General features: G+C 37.4%; 1 protein-coding gene across 1 annotated transcript in view; it reads left to right on the top strand.

The window, feature by feature from the left end:
* Positions 1 to 16,481, top strand: part of nectin3b (nectin cell adhesion molecule 3b) — a 47,604-nt gene that overhangs the window by 18,743 nt on the left and 12,380 nt on the right. The window contains exon 3 of the mRNA XM_016477360.1: positions 14,461 to 14,811. Within this exon, the coding sequence (XP_016332846.1) occupies positions 14,461 to 14,811 (351 nt within the window). The remainder of the gene's footprint in view (positions 1 to 14,460; positions 14,812 to 16,481) is intronic.

Genomic DNA, 16,481 nt, shown 5'->3' with positions numbered 1-16,481 from the left:
CTTGATTTGTGTACTTCGTCCACCACTGGTCAGCGCAGACTTTTAAACAGGCAGGTGAAACACCATCTGGGCCTGAAGCTTTCCTAGATTTCTGCTTCCTGAAGACCCGGTTCACATCCTCTACACAGACCTTAAGCGCAGGTTGAATGGTGGGGGAGGGAGGGAGGGTGGTTGCAGGGGAGGTAGGTGAATGTGTGAAGTGCAGATCAGAGCAGATATGGGGTTATAGACTGGCCTTTTCAAATTGACAGTAAAACACATTCAGATCGTTTTGCCACTCTGATCTCCTTTGTTAGTCTGTTCCTGGCCTGGTTAGAGAAGATTGTATCCCTTCTTCTGTAAGCATCCTCTTTGGCATGACAAAGCTGTTTGAGTTTCCCAGTAAACCACGGTTTATCATTATTGAATGATAAGAATGTCCTGGTGGGGATGCACATATCCTCACAGAAACTGATATATGAGGTTACGGTCTCTGTGAGCTCGTCCAGATCGGTGGCAGCAGCTTCAAAAACTTCCCCGTTTTCCCCATTAACTCCGTGATGCGATCTGCTCTGAACAGCTGGTAGCCCGGCAGATGAAGCGCGTTATCCAAAATGGCTTCACTCAGCCAGGTTTCAGTGAAGCACAGTGCCACAGAGTTTGAACAGTCCTTGTTGGTGCGGGTGAGGAGAAGTTCATCCGTTTTGTTAGGAAGGGGAATGGACATTCGTGAGATGAATGCTTGGGAGCACAGTTCGAAAGCCGCGCGTGCAGAGCTTAACCAGGGCGCCGGCGCGTTTCCCTCTTCTGCGTCTGCATGCGCGTTTGAACAACACAGCTGTACCTCCCACTAGAATGTCCAACAAAACGGAAAAATATTGTCTGGGATGTGCTCCTTAATGTTAAGGAGTTTGTCTCTGGTAAAACTTGTAGAAGAAAAATGACAAAACACAGAACAAACAAACAAAAACATGAGAAGAATTGCGGAGCTCAGCTTCGTGGCTGCCATTTGCGGCGCCATCTCGATGTATAGAGATTATTCATTATTGGCTTCCTAGCTGCAAAATCTGAATCTTGTAGAAAACACAACATGACCACACTCTTTATTTTGTTGTATCTGACTCATTGTGTGTCAACATGCAACATAGTTTCCTATTAGTGTATTTGTTTTGTGTGAGTTATGTAAAATGAATGCAGAGTCGCAGTTCAGTTGATAGAAATAGGTCTACCTCTGAGTCAGTGCTTTTCTTACAGGGTGTCTTCAACGGAGTGAGATCAGACTGGCTCGTTCTCTCTTTTCATCATTCAAGTAAACTTACTGTATTCCAACATCCTCCGCATTGGCAAAGCTGAGTTAAATTTGTGTGTGAGTGCATGTACCCACCCACCCTCTCCCTTGTTTTCCTATCTGGGATATGGACTCTGAAAAAGGGATTTTTTAGGATGATACGCTGGGCAAATTTCCTAGACGTTAGAAAATCTCCCATAGGCTTAGACCTCTGTTTGTTTAGGAGGCCTTATTGGAGCTCTGCTGCACCTACCACAGCGAGGAACTCGCGTCTCCCACGCTCAAACATGGATTCGGCCCCCAAACCGCTCATTCCTCAGTCCCTCCCTGTTGCAGCGCAAACTTGACGGGCCGACCTGAAAGCAGACTGTTTTGAAGTAAGAGTCCATCGGTTTAATCAGAGACTTGTGGTCAGACGGATCCTTGAGACGCGCTTTGCCTTGTATATTTGAATCTGTCCTCACCATGCTAATGCATCCCAGAACGGGATTTGTGTTTGAGATTGGAACTGGCTCTTTATATCAGATCTGGATGAACTATGTAGAAACAAATGACCTAAATATTGTACATCCAGTCTGGATCGAAATCACTGCACTGTCATAGCATTTGGCATTTCATCTCTTCCTTGTTTAGACAACTGTTTTGTTTCAAAACTTTGTAAGCTGTCTACGTAGGCAGCATTTTAAGGCATTATAAAAACACTCCAGGCTCAAAAGGAAGGTGTAGGCAACTGAATTATGTTGCCTTATAAGGTTTCTTGAAAGAAAAAAAAAAGTTTGGGGTTGGTAAGAATTTTGTGTGTGTTTGAAAGACGTCTCTTCTACTCACCAAGGCTTTTTATTTGATCAAAAATACAGTAAAAAGAGTAAAATTCTGAAATATTACAATTTTGAATAACTAAATAAATACATTTTAAAATGTAATTTATTTCTGATGACAAAGCTGAATTTTCGGCATAGCAGTTGAATCTTCTGTTTATTCAGCTGCAGCGATTTTCTGGGTTTCTTCTGCGAGGCGTATTTGGAGTTTCCACACGAGAGCACCCTCTGGCCTTTGGATGGAGATTTACTGCTGATCACAGAACCGTGCTTCACTGAAAGATACGCATGACAATCGCAGCTTCTGTCGAATCGCGATCTCGATTCCATTTCGATTTATCGTGCAGCCCTAGGCGCAGACTCGCAGCTTAATTTACTACACACATACTGAAGCGCGCGTGACACTCGCAGTGATTTCAGCGTCTGCCGTCTCACTAAATGAGGACGTAAACACATGAACAACATCTCCAGAACTGCTCTGAGAGTCACTTCATGAGCATTTGACCATTTGATTTGAGTAAAACTAGCGTCATATCACATACACAGAAGTCATTCACGGCAACCCATCAAAATAAAAGCCCGGTTTGATTTGAAGACATTGTGCCCATTACTATTTTTCAGTAGGATGTACATAGCCTACTACTACTACTACTACTACTACTATAATGAAACAAACATTATTTTTTAAAAGAATAATCACACATTTCTTCCATGTTTTAATTTTAATAGTAAATCCCCTTTGTTTGCCAAAAAATAAAGTTTGCTTAATTTTCTATAATTAAAAGATAAATGAAATTATTTTTTTATGCCTTCATTTGATAACCAGAAAAATGTAAATAAATAACACAGAATTTCTGAGGAAAAAAAATCATTAGGCTACTTTACTTGAATAAATTAAGTTGTTTTATGCATTCAAATAATTAGACATGCTAAAATAGAATTTGGTAACAATAAAAATATGGTGAGAAAAAAATTAAACTTTTCATAGGGCCCTAAACATGTAATTTTTGTTAAACTTTTAATAAATTGATGTGAAAATGTATGTTTCACTATTTTAATTAATTAGTCATGCTTTTTTATTAATAAAATGTAATTTAACTATTAAAAAGGAGTCAAGAAAAATTAAAACGGAAAAAATGGAATTTGGAAAAAAATAAAATGGAGTTCAGGAAAAAAAATAAAACTTATTTCATAGGGCCCTACATTTCTCTTCTCTTTGTTTGTACGTGTGGAGTGCATGTTGCCTCAAGCACATCATCATTAGGCTACTTTACTTGAATAAATTAAGTTGTTTTATGCATTCAAATAATTAGACATGCTAAAATAGAATTTGGTAACAATAAAAATATGGTGAGAAAAAAATTAAACTTTTCATAGGGCCCTAAACATGTAATTTTTGTTAAACTTTTAATAAATTGATGTGAAAATGTATGTTTCACGATTTTAATTAATTAGACATGCTTTTTTATTAATAAAATGTAATTTAACTATTAAAAAGGAGTCAAGAAAAATTAAAACGGAAAAAATGGAATTTGGAAAAAAATAAAATGGAGTTCAGGAAAAAAAATAAAACTTATTTCATAGGGCCCTACATTTCTCTTCTCTTTGTTTGTACGTGTGGAGTGCATGTTGCTTCAAGCACATCATTCTGCACCCTAGATGTGCATAAGCGCTGCTACTCCATGTTGCTTCAAGTGCACCATTCTGCACCCTGGATGTGTATAAGCGGTGCGACTCCATGTTGCTTCAAGTGCACCATTCTGCGCCCTGGATGTGCATAAGAGCTTTGTGCCGCTCTGTTTGAAGCGTTTCACAATATCAAAATTTTGCACACACAAAGATTATTAGAAGCCTTTCTTTTTCTCATGATTTCTATCTTATTTTCATGAATGTATTTTGTAAGAATACAAATAGTTAACAGAATAAACATGTTTAAATTGTATAAAAATTTTTTTTTCAAGATATTGTTTTTGCTGCTAAATTATACGGACAGCTAGTTTAATTTCATAGCTTATATATTTTTATTCAAATGACGATCCGGCAGAAAATGGCAGTATCGGAGCCGATACCAATACTTAGTATCGGATCGATGCATTCATAATTATTTACTGAACCCTTAAATTAATCACAATTATATAATGAAAGCCATAAAAATCAGACAATTAATCGTGATAATCGCCATAATTGCCAAAGCCCTAAAACAGACAATAAATCGCAATAACCGTGACTATTTTTAGACAATTAATCGTCAGCCAAATGTCATAATCGTGACAGCCCTAGTTCCAGATAGGTCATTTGTGAGGTTCTGTGACTGTTAGGGTGCTGCCTATATAGGCAGTGAGGTTTTGGAACGAAACGTAGGTATCATTGCCCAGTGTGTGTAGCCTCTGTGAGAAGTTGCAGGGAGTGAGGAAACAAGTTGGCTGGACGGCGGAAACAACTGGGACTTTCCCATAAGAAAAGCATTTCTCCTCCTATTAGTAACACACATTAAAGCCATGTTTCATTAATCTTCCTGTTGCTGCTGCTTGGTGAATGGTGTGCTGAGAGCCCAGGGAACAGCATTAAATTGGGATAGTTGATGGTGTGATTAGCAGTGTTTTGAAGTGGAGAAGGAAGGAAATCACTGTTCAGAGACCTCTTATGTTATCATGTGGAAAAAGGGGGTCTCACAGGGAGCGTTGGGGTTGAGCGCACATGGGGTGCTCTGTAATTTGGCCCATGAGAAATGAAGGGCTTGGCTGGTTTTTATTCAGACAACCTCAGCTTTGATGTGAGTCACATCTAAATGTCGTACAGTTAAAGGAGTAGCTCATGATCTCTTTACCTTCATGTTGTTCCAAACCCATATGCTGTTGTGTTTTTTTTCAGTTTAACACAAAAAGGATAATTTTTTAAGCATCTCTGTGCAGCTTTTCCGAGTACTGATTGTGTAAAAAGCAAAATAAAAGAAGTCTAAATGATTTGTGTCCAATATTACACAAATTTAAAGCCATACAGTATCTTAGTGTGAGGAATACACTGTCAAGTTATTTGCTGCAAATTTTGCCATTAATGGTTCTCAAAATTTATTTATTTATGTGTTTGTTTGTTTATTTTTATTTAATGTTTTATTTATTTTTAATTTTTGTTTTATTTAATTTGTAATTTCTTTTTATTTTGAATTAATTTGTTTTATTCTTGCATTTTTATTGTATTGTTTACTTTAAGTAGTATGTTATTGTTTTGTATAATTTTTGTATTTATTTTAATTAATCATATATAATGATTGTATTGTTTTACTATGTATTTATTTATTTTCTTTTTTTCATTTCATTTATTTTATTCATTCATTTATTTTCATATTTTCATTGCTGCTTAAAGATTCTTCAAATAAATGAATTTAATTTTTGAAGTGTTTTTTTTTAATTCTCAAAATACTATTATAGTCAGAGCTACATCTGATTTTGGGACAGATGATATTGTTCATTGTGAATTCTCTTTGCCAGAGTGTATTGAACTAGTCAAAAGCATTTGAAACCTATCTATTTTTTTTTCTCTTCCTGGGCTGCTTCCCTTTTTTTCACCCTATATACAGTGGTGTGAAAAAGTGTGGGAAGGGGGCCAACACTTTTTCACACCACTGTATTCCTTTCACTCTGGTTTCATATTAACCAGGCATATGGAATGATATTAACCTCAGAGGGATGGAAAAGACAACCAAAGTAAAATGAAAACATTGGTTTGTTCCGCTGGAGCAAAAGGAAGAATAAGGAGAGTGTTAAGGTTTTGATGTAGGAGATGGGAAACGGCTATTTTTCCATTGCTGTTTTGACCATTAGAAAACAGTGGCTTGTGAATTGCAGCTCAGTGAGGTTGACCGATTAGAAGCTTGAGGAACAGAGACACTGTGACTCAGCATTAGAATATGACCTGGGCTGCTGTTCTAGCCGTTGTGCTGTTGCAGCTTTTCAGTCACGTGGCACAATCAGGGATTTTTACAGCAAAAAGGGATTATTTTTGTGCCTTGTCTTATCAGAATAGCACTTTTGTGAAGCTTTGCTGTCATAATCTCTCTTTGTTTTTGCAGTGTCATCAATAATATCTTTACACAACCATCAAATTCACTAACAAAATCCTGCAACTTCACAACATGGAGGAAATGTGCTATTCTTACAAACTTCCTTTTAATTTAAGATATGGCAAACTATAACTTAAACCAGTTACACTGAAAAAAGGTGTAGTTTGTAATTTTCATTCAGAAATTGCTATTAAATTTTACACAATATTTGTTTAAATTTTGAAGTGGAAAATCTTGTTTTCTTGTCAAACGAACGCCAAGAATCTTTGTTTTTTTATAACTTTTTTTTTTTTTTTAAACATTATACACTACAAAAATTGACAATTTTTCCCACTCAATTTATAGAAAATTTCAGAAACATGTAATATAATATATTTAATATATTTAGTTTTTTTACATTGGAAAAAAATATACGTTTTTGACATTTAGTTTTACTCAAATTTATAGTAAATTTCACAAACATATAAAATATTTAATATTTTTTAAAAATTATTTTACATTGAAAAAAAAGTTGACGTAGGACAATTTTCACTCACAAATTTATAGTAAATTTCATAAACAATTACAAATAATTGGCAAGTAACAGTGAATTAAACATGAAGTATAAAAACTGAAGTAGTATTTTCTTGTAAAATGAACTCCAATTATCTGTTTTATTTACAACTTTTAAACATTATACACTACAAAAATTGACGATTCACTCCATTTATAGTAGATTTCACAAACATAATATATATTTTATATATTTACAGTTTTTTTTTTTTACATTGAAAAAAAAATGCGTAGGACAATTTTCACTCACAAATTTATAGTAAATTTATATTTATAGCTAGTGTGCTGCTTCCTGATTGGTTTATAGTAAAAAAATTTATAGTAAATTTCACAAACAATTACAAATATTTGGCAAGTAACAGTGAATTAAGTGTGAAGTATAAAACCTGAAGTAGTATTTTCTTGCACATCGAACTCCAATAGGCTTTGTTATATTTACAACTTCGAAAAATCATTTTTAAATTATACTTAACAAGATCAAAGCCCCGAGAAAAAATGCACAAAACATGTATTTTAGAGTGCATGTATAGGATTTTGCGGGGGTTCCTCGTGCTATATTTGACTTGGGTGCTTTAAAGTAGATTCCGTCACGCTTTTCTTCTCAGTCCCAGAATCCTCTGGTGCAACCGCCTTCCCCTCACGCTGACTGTTTGTGCTGGTATGGGGTAGATTCTGGCAGGCTCCAGGCCTCTCTGTGGTCTAGACTGGAGCTAGTGTGCTACTTTCTGAAGGAGCCCCATGAGTCACTCTTCCCAAAACCACCATCTCTGTGTGAGAGCATCAGCTTCACCACTGGCCTGAAGACACCACCGCTCGGACTGTCACAACACAGGCTTTCGGTCTCTTAACACGTATTCCCGCTGGTCTCTTGCTCAGCGAGTCCCTGCACCACGATGCTGTGAAGGGGCTCTGTTTTCTGTCACCAATTGTTGGCCATTCTTTGAGAAGCCAGCCTGCTGACAACTGATGAATCACTCGCCAGGTTGGTCGTAGTTTTGCAGTCTTGCTGTTAAAAGGTTAAAGGTGAAATTTCTTTGTTATGCTAACCAGCCAAACTGGAACAGCTTGATTCAGTAGTAAATGTTTGAGGTAAAAGCTGACATGTAGGAGCATGAAATAGAGCTTCATCTTCAAACCAGTTTTTAGAAAACTTAAAAAAAATAAATAAAAAAAAAGCATAAAATTCATGGAGTTATGCCTTGTGTAGAGCTTGGTCAGGCTATTTGTCTTTTTCAGGGAGGAGGAGACTTATTTGAGGTCCCTGGTGCATGCGTTCTTGCTGAGTGCTCAGGCCGCTGGAGATGCAGTGACCATATTTATGTGAAACCTGAAGCCACTTCTGCAGCTACATACAAAAATGGTGTAACCCTTAACGTCAGTGCCTGTCAGTGTCTTTATGTACAGATTTACACACAACACTATTGTCATACGACCTTAAGCTCCATCCTACACGCCTGACATCTTCTTTAAACGACCTTGAGCTCTTCAGTCACCCAGGTCTATTTTCATTCAGCATCTCTTTTGTGTGTTGTGTGTGTGTGTTGTGTGTGCGCCTGACGTGTGCAGATGCAGTCATGTTAAGCTCAATGTCTCTGTCCAGAACACCTGTTCAGCTTCACATGCTGCTCCTTTACATCGCCAATGGTCATTTATCATTGTTCAATGTTATATTTTAAAATGAGGCTCTCCAAAAAGGTCAGAAGGTGGTCAGTGGATTTTGTTTGTCACGTACATGGGAAGAATGCATTTTAAGCAGGTCAGTTCCTGCTTATCTGTGCATAATAATAGATGGGAAAAGAAGCATAACCATAGTCATAATAATAATAATAATAATAATAACAATAATAATAATTGTAGTAACAAAGTTATCTATCTATCTCTATCTCCATCTCTATCTCTCTATCTCTCTCTCTCACTCTCGTTATTATTATTAATAATAATAATAAAATAAAATTATTATTTGTTTATTTGTTTATTTTCTCACTTGAAGAATCTAAATAACATATATTAGTACCCTAACCCTACCCTATTTGAAAAATAAGCAAATATAGTATAATAATAGTAACAACTATTATAGTATAGTAACAATTATTAATATTGTTTTTCTTATTTATTTTCTCACTTGAATAATTTAAATAGCATAATTTAGTACCCTAACCTTACCCTATATAAAAAAAATAAGCACAATGACGTTAATAATAATAATAATAATGAGAATAATTAATAATTATTATTATTATTATAGTATTTTTTTATTATTATTATTTTTTTTTTACTTTATCACCTAAAGAAGCCAAATAGCATTTTTTTGTTATTTTTTCCATGCAGTCCTAGGTTACATCAGCAGATTATTTCAATGATTGTGGATTATTTTGACCTGAAGAGGAATGTTTGCAAAGGGGAAGTGAGATTGTTTAGCTTCTTTCATGACAAACTCATTTCTTTCTACATATTTCCCTCTCCTTCCTTCTCTTCCATGAATATTTATTTTGGAAAAGATATGGCAATGTTAAGCCCATCTGCTGAATCATGGCAGAGGTGCTGGCTCCATTGCGACCTGCCATGTGCAATGAATACAAACTGTCTTTGAGAGGGAAAATTGAACCCCATCACCTCACAGCACACAGACGTGCAGCTTCTGTCGCAGACACGAGCAGACACCCTCACATGCACCAACACACCTTGCAGGTAGCTAGCGCATGTGAGGGAATAGCTGACTGAGGCAGAACAGAGAGCGAACCCTTCTGGGAGCTCAGTGTCCTTGCTGTCAGGACAGTTAACTTCCTGTGCCGCTCTGACCTCTCGGGCTTGTGTGTGTGTGTGTGTGTGTGTGCGCCGTGGAGCATTCATGAGTTTGTATCGTGCTGTTTATTACACCATTCAGATTATTTATTTGGTGCACAGCTTTGTCTCTGCTGAACTTTATTCTCAGTCTCTGAAGTAATTTAATTAATAAAACACATTAGTGCATTAGGGAATTTTTAATTTGGCACATGGTTTTGGTAAAATTGTCTCCTGTGTGCAGAATGTGGCTAGACATGCCGAAACTAGTCTGAAGCAGGCATGTTATCAGAAATCCTCATTTTTAGCTCAGGCCTCTGAAAAAATCAAATAAGATAGGGACAGAATAGTTCCTTTTGGGAGTTTGTAAATAGAATAAATCTTATAAATATATTAAATATTAAAAATAAGGATTATTAACATTAACTGTTTAACATGAACATTATAAGTAATGAGCATAATTTGTTTATTAAATAATAACATCAGTTTTATTTATTAATTAATTTTGCACCTTACCCTAGATGGAAAAATAAGCATATATTTGATTTATAAGATTATTATTTATCATTCATTTGAATTTTTTCATTAAGCTGACTTCTTATCATCTATTCAGTATAATACAAATCTGAAGATAAACGCAATGAACTTAGTTGGTGAATCTCACAAAAACTGTCAAGAAATGTTTGGGTCATATTTCACAGTATAATATAATTGCAATATAATTGCTTGTTTTTTGTTTTTGTTTTTTTTTTCAGGGGTGAAATATGAGCCAGACAATTCTTTCTCAGATCCACCATTTATTGCTTGTTATTCCATCACAGACTGGACAGTGTTTGACCCAAAAGTGTGTGTATTTTGCTCCACTTGTAACACCAAACAGAATTGCAAATACCCTACTTTGGTGTTTACTTAAGGAAATGTAAGGTTTGCAAGGCTTCAAAGGCTTTTAGGTTTTAGGCATACATATTAAAACAAAGTTATGGAGTTTTTATGTTAATTGGCTCAGGCTGAAGAAAGTAGAAATGTAATTTATAGCTTTTCAGAAATTTTGAAGACCATCAATGCAGTTCTTTGCACCTTTATTCGCCCCTCAACTGAAAATGTGCCCATCTGCATTTGGTCAAAGCAGAAACTTTGTGGCTGGTTTGTCATGAACCCAGTGATTTAAGGATGGAGAGGCCTGCATTTTGGCATTCCCCATTCACTCTGTGAGACTCGGTGGCCTGAAATGCCTTTGTTTAAATGCTGACGGCATAATGTTAGTCAACATTTCCAGCCTGAAATCCTCCAGATCATTTCCTCCCTTGCTCATCCATTCCTGTGAGGTCATCTTTTGGCTTTGTTAACCAGCTGGCGCTTATGAAGATATAACTTGTTCCAAACTTCCTTTATGATTCTTATTTGCAACATTTTGTCTCTTTTATTCCTCCTCTTCCATTCACAGCAAGGATGTACTGTCGAGACAAAAGGAGGAGGGTTGTTGCTGGCAAGACAAATGCTCCGGCGGAATGTTTGGAGTCTGTTGCCAAGCAATGCGGCGGGTTTTGATTTACGATTACATCTTCCGACCGACAGCTTGTTGCAATTAGCGTTGTCGTTTGAGAGGCGAGCGAGTTAACGGGTGGGTGTGTGCGTACAATATTTCTGTTTATTTGACTGAATATGCTCCTGCATTCTCTTCACAGGATCTCCACTGATCTTTCACACCACCTGTTGTGTTTAACATCTATCTGTACCCTCTGGTTTTCATCTTTTATTTTCCTTTTTATCTATTACAGACTCTGCCTTCCTCAGAGCTGGTCACTGTATAACATGCATGGTCTTTAAGGGAATGGCGAAGACTGTAGATTAAATCCAGATATTTAGTTTTGTTTGAAGTGTTGCTCTGACTGGACCAAAGCGACGCGGTTGCTTGAGGGGCTGGTTTTAATTCTCAGAATCAGGTCAGCAATCGGCCAGCAATCACACATGAATATGTTTGTGTGGAGACTCGCATACTCTGAGATGGCTGGTTTGAGGGTCTTCTTCAGCTTAGACTTGGGGTTCCTTTTGATGAAGAGCATCACTGACCGATCATAATGTGTTTATGGTGCTAAAGCTTTGCTCACTAGGCAACACTAAAGAAAAGGCCTTTTGGTTTGACGTCAGCCAGAAATGAGACGGATTGTGTGCATCTTATATATTGGAAACTCCTGATAGGATTTAATTGATTAACAAAATTCGGTATCTTGTATCAATACCAAATTGTTAACAATTGTTGAATAAAGTCATTATTTTTGTTTTTTTTGTGCTCAAAAAGTATTCTCGTAGCTTCATAAATGTAGTTGTCATTGCTGCCGTTTGATCGGTTTATAACAGAGATTTCTGTGCTGAATTTGAATGCATCTCACTAGATCTCGCAGCTATCTTTATTCATTCTTCGCCAAATTAAAATGCTTCTCACTGGATCTCGCACCACTGTGTTGTAACAGTGTCGCGAAATCAGCTTTGGTTCACTAGTAAAGCTGTTCTGAGTTCGGACAAGTTTGTTTGCGTTACGATCCGAGCTGATAAACGGTCCGCGCTGCGCAGCTCAAACGAGTAGTGGGATTTTGTTACGCTTTTGATTTGTTTGCCGTTTGCTGTTTCTCATATGCAATCGAAATGGCAGCGCTTACGATTTGAACAATGCAGTGGTCGCACCAGTGCAACTGCTCACAAAATTTTGTCATACCGGCAGAAAAAATGGTGACAAAATGTGACCATTTGGTCGCAGTCTGGAGCCCTGAATTCATTACAGAATTTTCATAAACATGCTTAATTTTGGTAAATTTCACAGAAAACGAGCTCTTACGTCAAGAAAACTTATGTCATTTTGCTTCTCAAGTGATTACTCAAGTATTTTGATATAAGAATCTTAATATTTTGAACCCCATTAACTTCATTGTATGGATAAAAAAAATATTATTACTGAAGAAAGTAATTCATACAGGTTTGCAACAACATACGAGTGAATAAATAATTAGACTATTAATTTTCGGGCATCTGCCCCTTTAAGAAATTGAATGAATTTCACAAATCATGCTGTCTGACCTGCTGAACTTTGCAGAATAGGAGCAGATTGTGCTGATATTTGTAAAATGATATTGTACTGTGGTAAACTTTTGGTACTGTGGCACTGCTGTACACTCCTGCAGATGATTGATGTGTTGTTGATGTGGGAATCCAGAGAAGATCCTACCAGATGATCTGAATTCCATCATCTCCCCACAGAACACATTGATTTGCCTCTGTCGCCACATGTTAGAGGCCGCGTGCGACTGCGCTGCGTGTTCGCGTGTGTATGCGTTATGTGGATTCAGATGGTGCGGGCACAGCTGTCTGGGTGTAACAAGACACACAGGTTGTCCTCATGTGGCCTTTGTTGTTTCTTTGGCATCTTTTTGCACTCGTCTCGTCTCTCCGTCTTTTGCACTCATTTCACACACACGCACACCCTCTTTCAAACATAATTAAGCTTTTGTTCGGCAAATGGAAAGAGGAAAAAAATGATGACAGACTGAGCGACGGAAGGTAGGCTAACAGAAAGGAAGAGAAGGAGGTAAGGAGGAGAACAGTCAGAGTATTTGTGGTAAATGCCCATGTTGTTCCTATTTTAAAGCCCTATGGGCCTAATGGCTGCGCAGACCGGAGCTCTTGCCGCTCGGCTGTTGTTCTGTGCACCATCAAATCAGTCTGACTTTAGTTGTTTTTTTTCTGTAGTCTGCTGTGACTCCATTGTTCCTGACCCATTTTAGACTTTTCATTCTTTAAATCAGGGTTTTGTTCTTTGCAGTACATTTTTTTGCTCTTTCCTTAGATGAAAGTTACACCGTGATCATCCAAAAGAGCCATCGCTCCCCTCAAACCTAGACACACACATAAATCAGTTGTGAACTTGTGCCGAATTCACACTGCACAAATTTCAAAGTCGTCAGATCACTGTTGTTTTCACACAATGGCGACAGGTCTAGATATTTAGCATGCAAAATATTTCACGGGCATTGGCGACAGATCACGTCTTTGATAGTTCACACTGCGTGATTGTCACTCATGTGAGGGAGCACCGATTTGCCTCCGATTTCGGGCATTTGTTGGCAATTTGTTGGCGAGTGAAAATCTGGGCTAAAATCGTGCAGTGTGAACTCGGCATTAAGGTTAGACTCATGAAACAGTGAAATGAAAATAGTATAAATATACATTATGTAGTGCTACTTCGTTAATTATAAAACATATATGATCTGTGTTGTAATTTGTAGTAATAGCCAGTTATTTTAGTAGAATTTTATTTATTTATTTATTATTATACATAATGTTGGATTATAGTTAAAGACAAAACAAATAAAAATTGTATTTCAGGAAAAAACTATTGGCCAATTAGTTCAGCAGAATTTTATTTAATTTACTTGTATTTTAAAACATTATTTTGTACTATAGTTAAATACAGAACAAATTAAATGCACATAGTGATTTGCATTCCAGAAAACAACTGGCCACTACAGTTTAGTAGAATATATATTTTTTTTTAATTTATTTCATGTTTTATTTTTCATTTCTTTAGTTTTTGGTTTTTCTCTAGTCTACTCTGACTGCATTGTTCCTGACCCATTTTTAGACTTTTATTTTAGAAATCCGTGTTTTTGCAGCAAGTCAAATGTTAGGGCTAATTTTAGCCTCCCTCCAGCACAATAAAACTTCATTTCATTTGCTCGATTTACAGCACAACATATTACACCAGCTAACCAGTGTTGTATCCGTCTCCTCCTCAGACGTCTATACTAAAGGGAATTGACTTTTCTCGTTTGGAATTAGGAGCTGTGCTAAGAGACCTTGGTGTCTGATTGATCGGAGCTTGAACAGGATAAAAACGGATTTGTCAGTTGAGATGGTTCAAGACCTCAAGAGCACTTTTCTGCAGCTGCTCAAGTGTCCTGACTAACGATGTGTGCATTTCTCTCTCATAGGGCTGGTGTATGGCAGTCAGGTGGTTGTCCCGCCAAAGGTGAACGCCGTGTTGGGAAAGAACGTCACCCTCAGCTGCAGGGTGCAGGTGGACTCAAACCTCAGCCTGACGCAGAGCTCATGGGAGAGGAAGCTGCCCACTGGATGGGTGACTCTGGCAGTGTATAACCCAATGTTTGGCATCTCCATCCCGCCCGAATATGAGCGACGGCTGTCCTTTCGCTCGCCCTCCATGCACGACGCCACCATCGTGCTAGAAGACGTGGGTTTCGCTGACATCGGCATATACACCTGCAAGGTTGCCACCTTTCCGCTTGGTAACACTCAGGCCTCCATCACTGTCAGCGTGATAGGTAACAAGAGACGCCGTGTGTGTGTGCGTGCGTTTTTGCAGTCTGATTAATTTAGATTATGCACTCATAGCGTGGTGCTTGTGTATTAATGCGAAAGTGCCGTGACGAACCTTTCGCATGCGTGTGGTCGACAAAGAAAGAAAGGCGTGCGAGTGGATGCACATCACAGCTGCCGAATAAAGCGCTGCTTATTTGTGTAAGTAGGCAAGTATGCGGTGTGTGTGCAAGAGGGTGGAAAAACATTTAAGAGCAACTTCAGGGTAGGAATGAAAGCAGTGTTTTGGGAGACGGTCCAGCTCATTTAGAGAACATGATGTTTAAACTTTCTTCCTCCACCAAACCCCCAGAGCCATCTGCTCTGCTAAACAACGATACAGCCGAACGAAGCGGTGTGCTCTTGTTATCTGGGTGTACAAGAGACAACAAGAGAAGTTTACAAGCACAGTGTGTTGTGTTAGGTAAATCAATTATGTATCGCTCTATGGAGGCGTGAGGATAGTCGCTGTTTCCTCTGTGAGCTCAAGATGAAGGTTACACAGGGAACATCCTCTGTGTCATCAGTGGCTTCAAGAATAGACTTTAGCAACTTTATTTTCAACAGAAATCAGTTGGTATAAAAAGTAACCCTGCACTGGTTGTTTTATGACAACAACATTTCTAAATTAATGTTAGTATTGCTACAACAATGTATAATTTATACAGTACTAGTTATTTAAATACCAAATTACCAGAAAGGTTTCTATTTCGCGTGGCAAAGTTCAATTTCTGTATTTAATATATGAATTAGTAATATAACATTTAAATAACTATTGAATAAAGTATATGTTATTGTAGCTATTATTATTATTATTATTATTATTACTTTTACATCATATATAGCAGTTATGGGTGGGTATGTTTTTTTTTGCATATTGAAATACATATATTTAATATTTCTGTATTTTATACATAAATTAGTATTCTAACATTAAAGTAACTGTTGAATAAAGTATATGTTGTTCTAGCTATTATTATGATTATATTACTACTACTACTACTACTACATAATATATAGCAATGGTGTGTGTGTGTGTGTGTATATATATATATATATACACACAGTGTGTGTGTGTATACGCATACACACGCATGCATACATATATAAAATTACACATACAGTACCTATACACACACACACACACATATATTTGTGTGTGTATGTACTGTATGTGTAATTTTTACTTGTAAATGTGCAGGGAAGACAGAACATCATGCTCTTTGAATGCTGTTGGGCCATAATTGTAAACCATTACTAAACCGTAAATTGTCAGATGAAGTGATCTAGTTTTGACGTGTGCCACACACATACCGTGTAGATGCTGTGTTAGAGTAATAAATGGCATGCAGACACGAGTTGAGTGAAGGCTCAGAAAGAGATGAATTGAAAAAGATGATGTCATCGATAAAATGAGCTGTGCAATTGGAGGAAAATCGGAACGTGAACGAGAGCAGAGACGAACAGGGACTGAGAGCTTTAATAAAAGGAGAGATGGAGGGGGGCGGGATGCAGGAGGATGGAAAGTGGTGGTGAAGTGAGAGAGCAGGAACGAGGGAGGGGAAACATGCGCCGGAGCTATAATTAGATCAGGAGGAATGTTCAGGGTGTGTGTGTGTGTGTGTGTGTGTGTGAG

Source organism: Sinocyclocheilus anshuiensis, unplaced genomic scaffold, assembly GCF_001515605.1.
Source record: "Sinocyclocheilus anshuiensis isolate Anshui unplaced genomic scaffold, SAMN03320099.WGS_v1.1 scaffold412, whole genome shotgun sequence".
Classification (NCBI taxonomy): domain Eukaryota; kingdom Metazoa; phylum Chordata; class Actinopteri; order Cypriniformes; family Cyprinidae; genus Sinocyclocheilus; species Sinocyclocheilus anshuiensis.
Note: the sequence above shows the minus strand (reverse complement) of the source record. Positions and strands in the feature narration are given on the sequence as shown.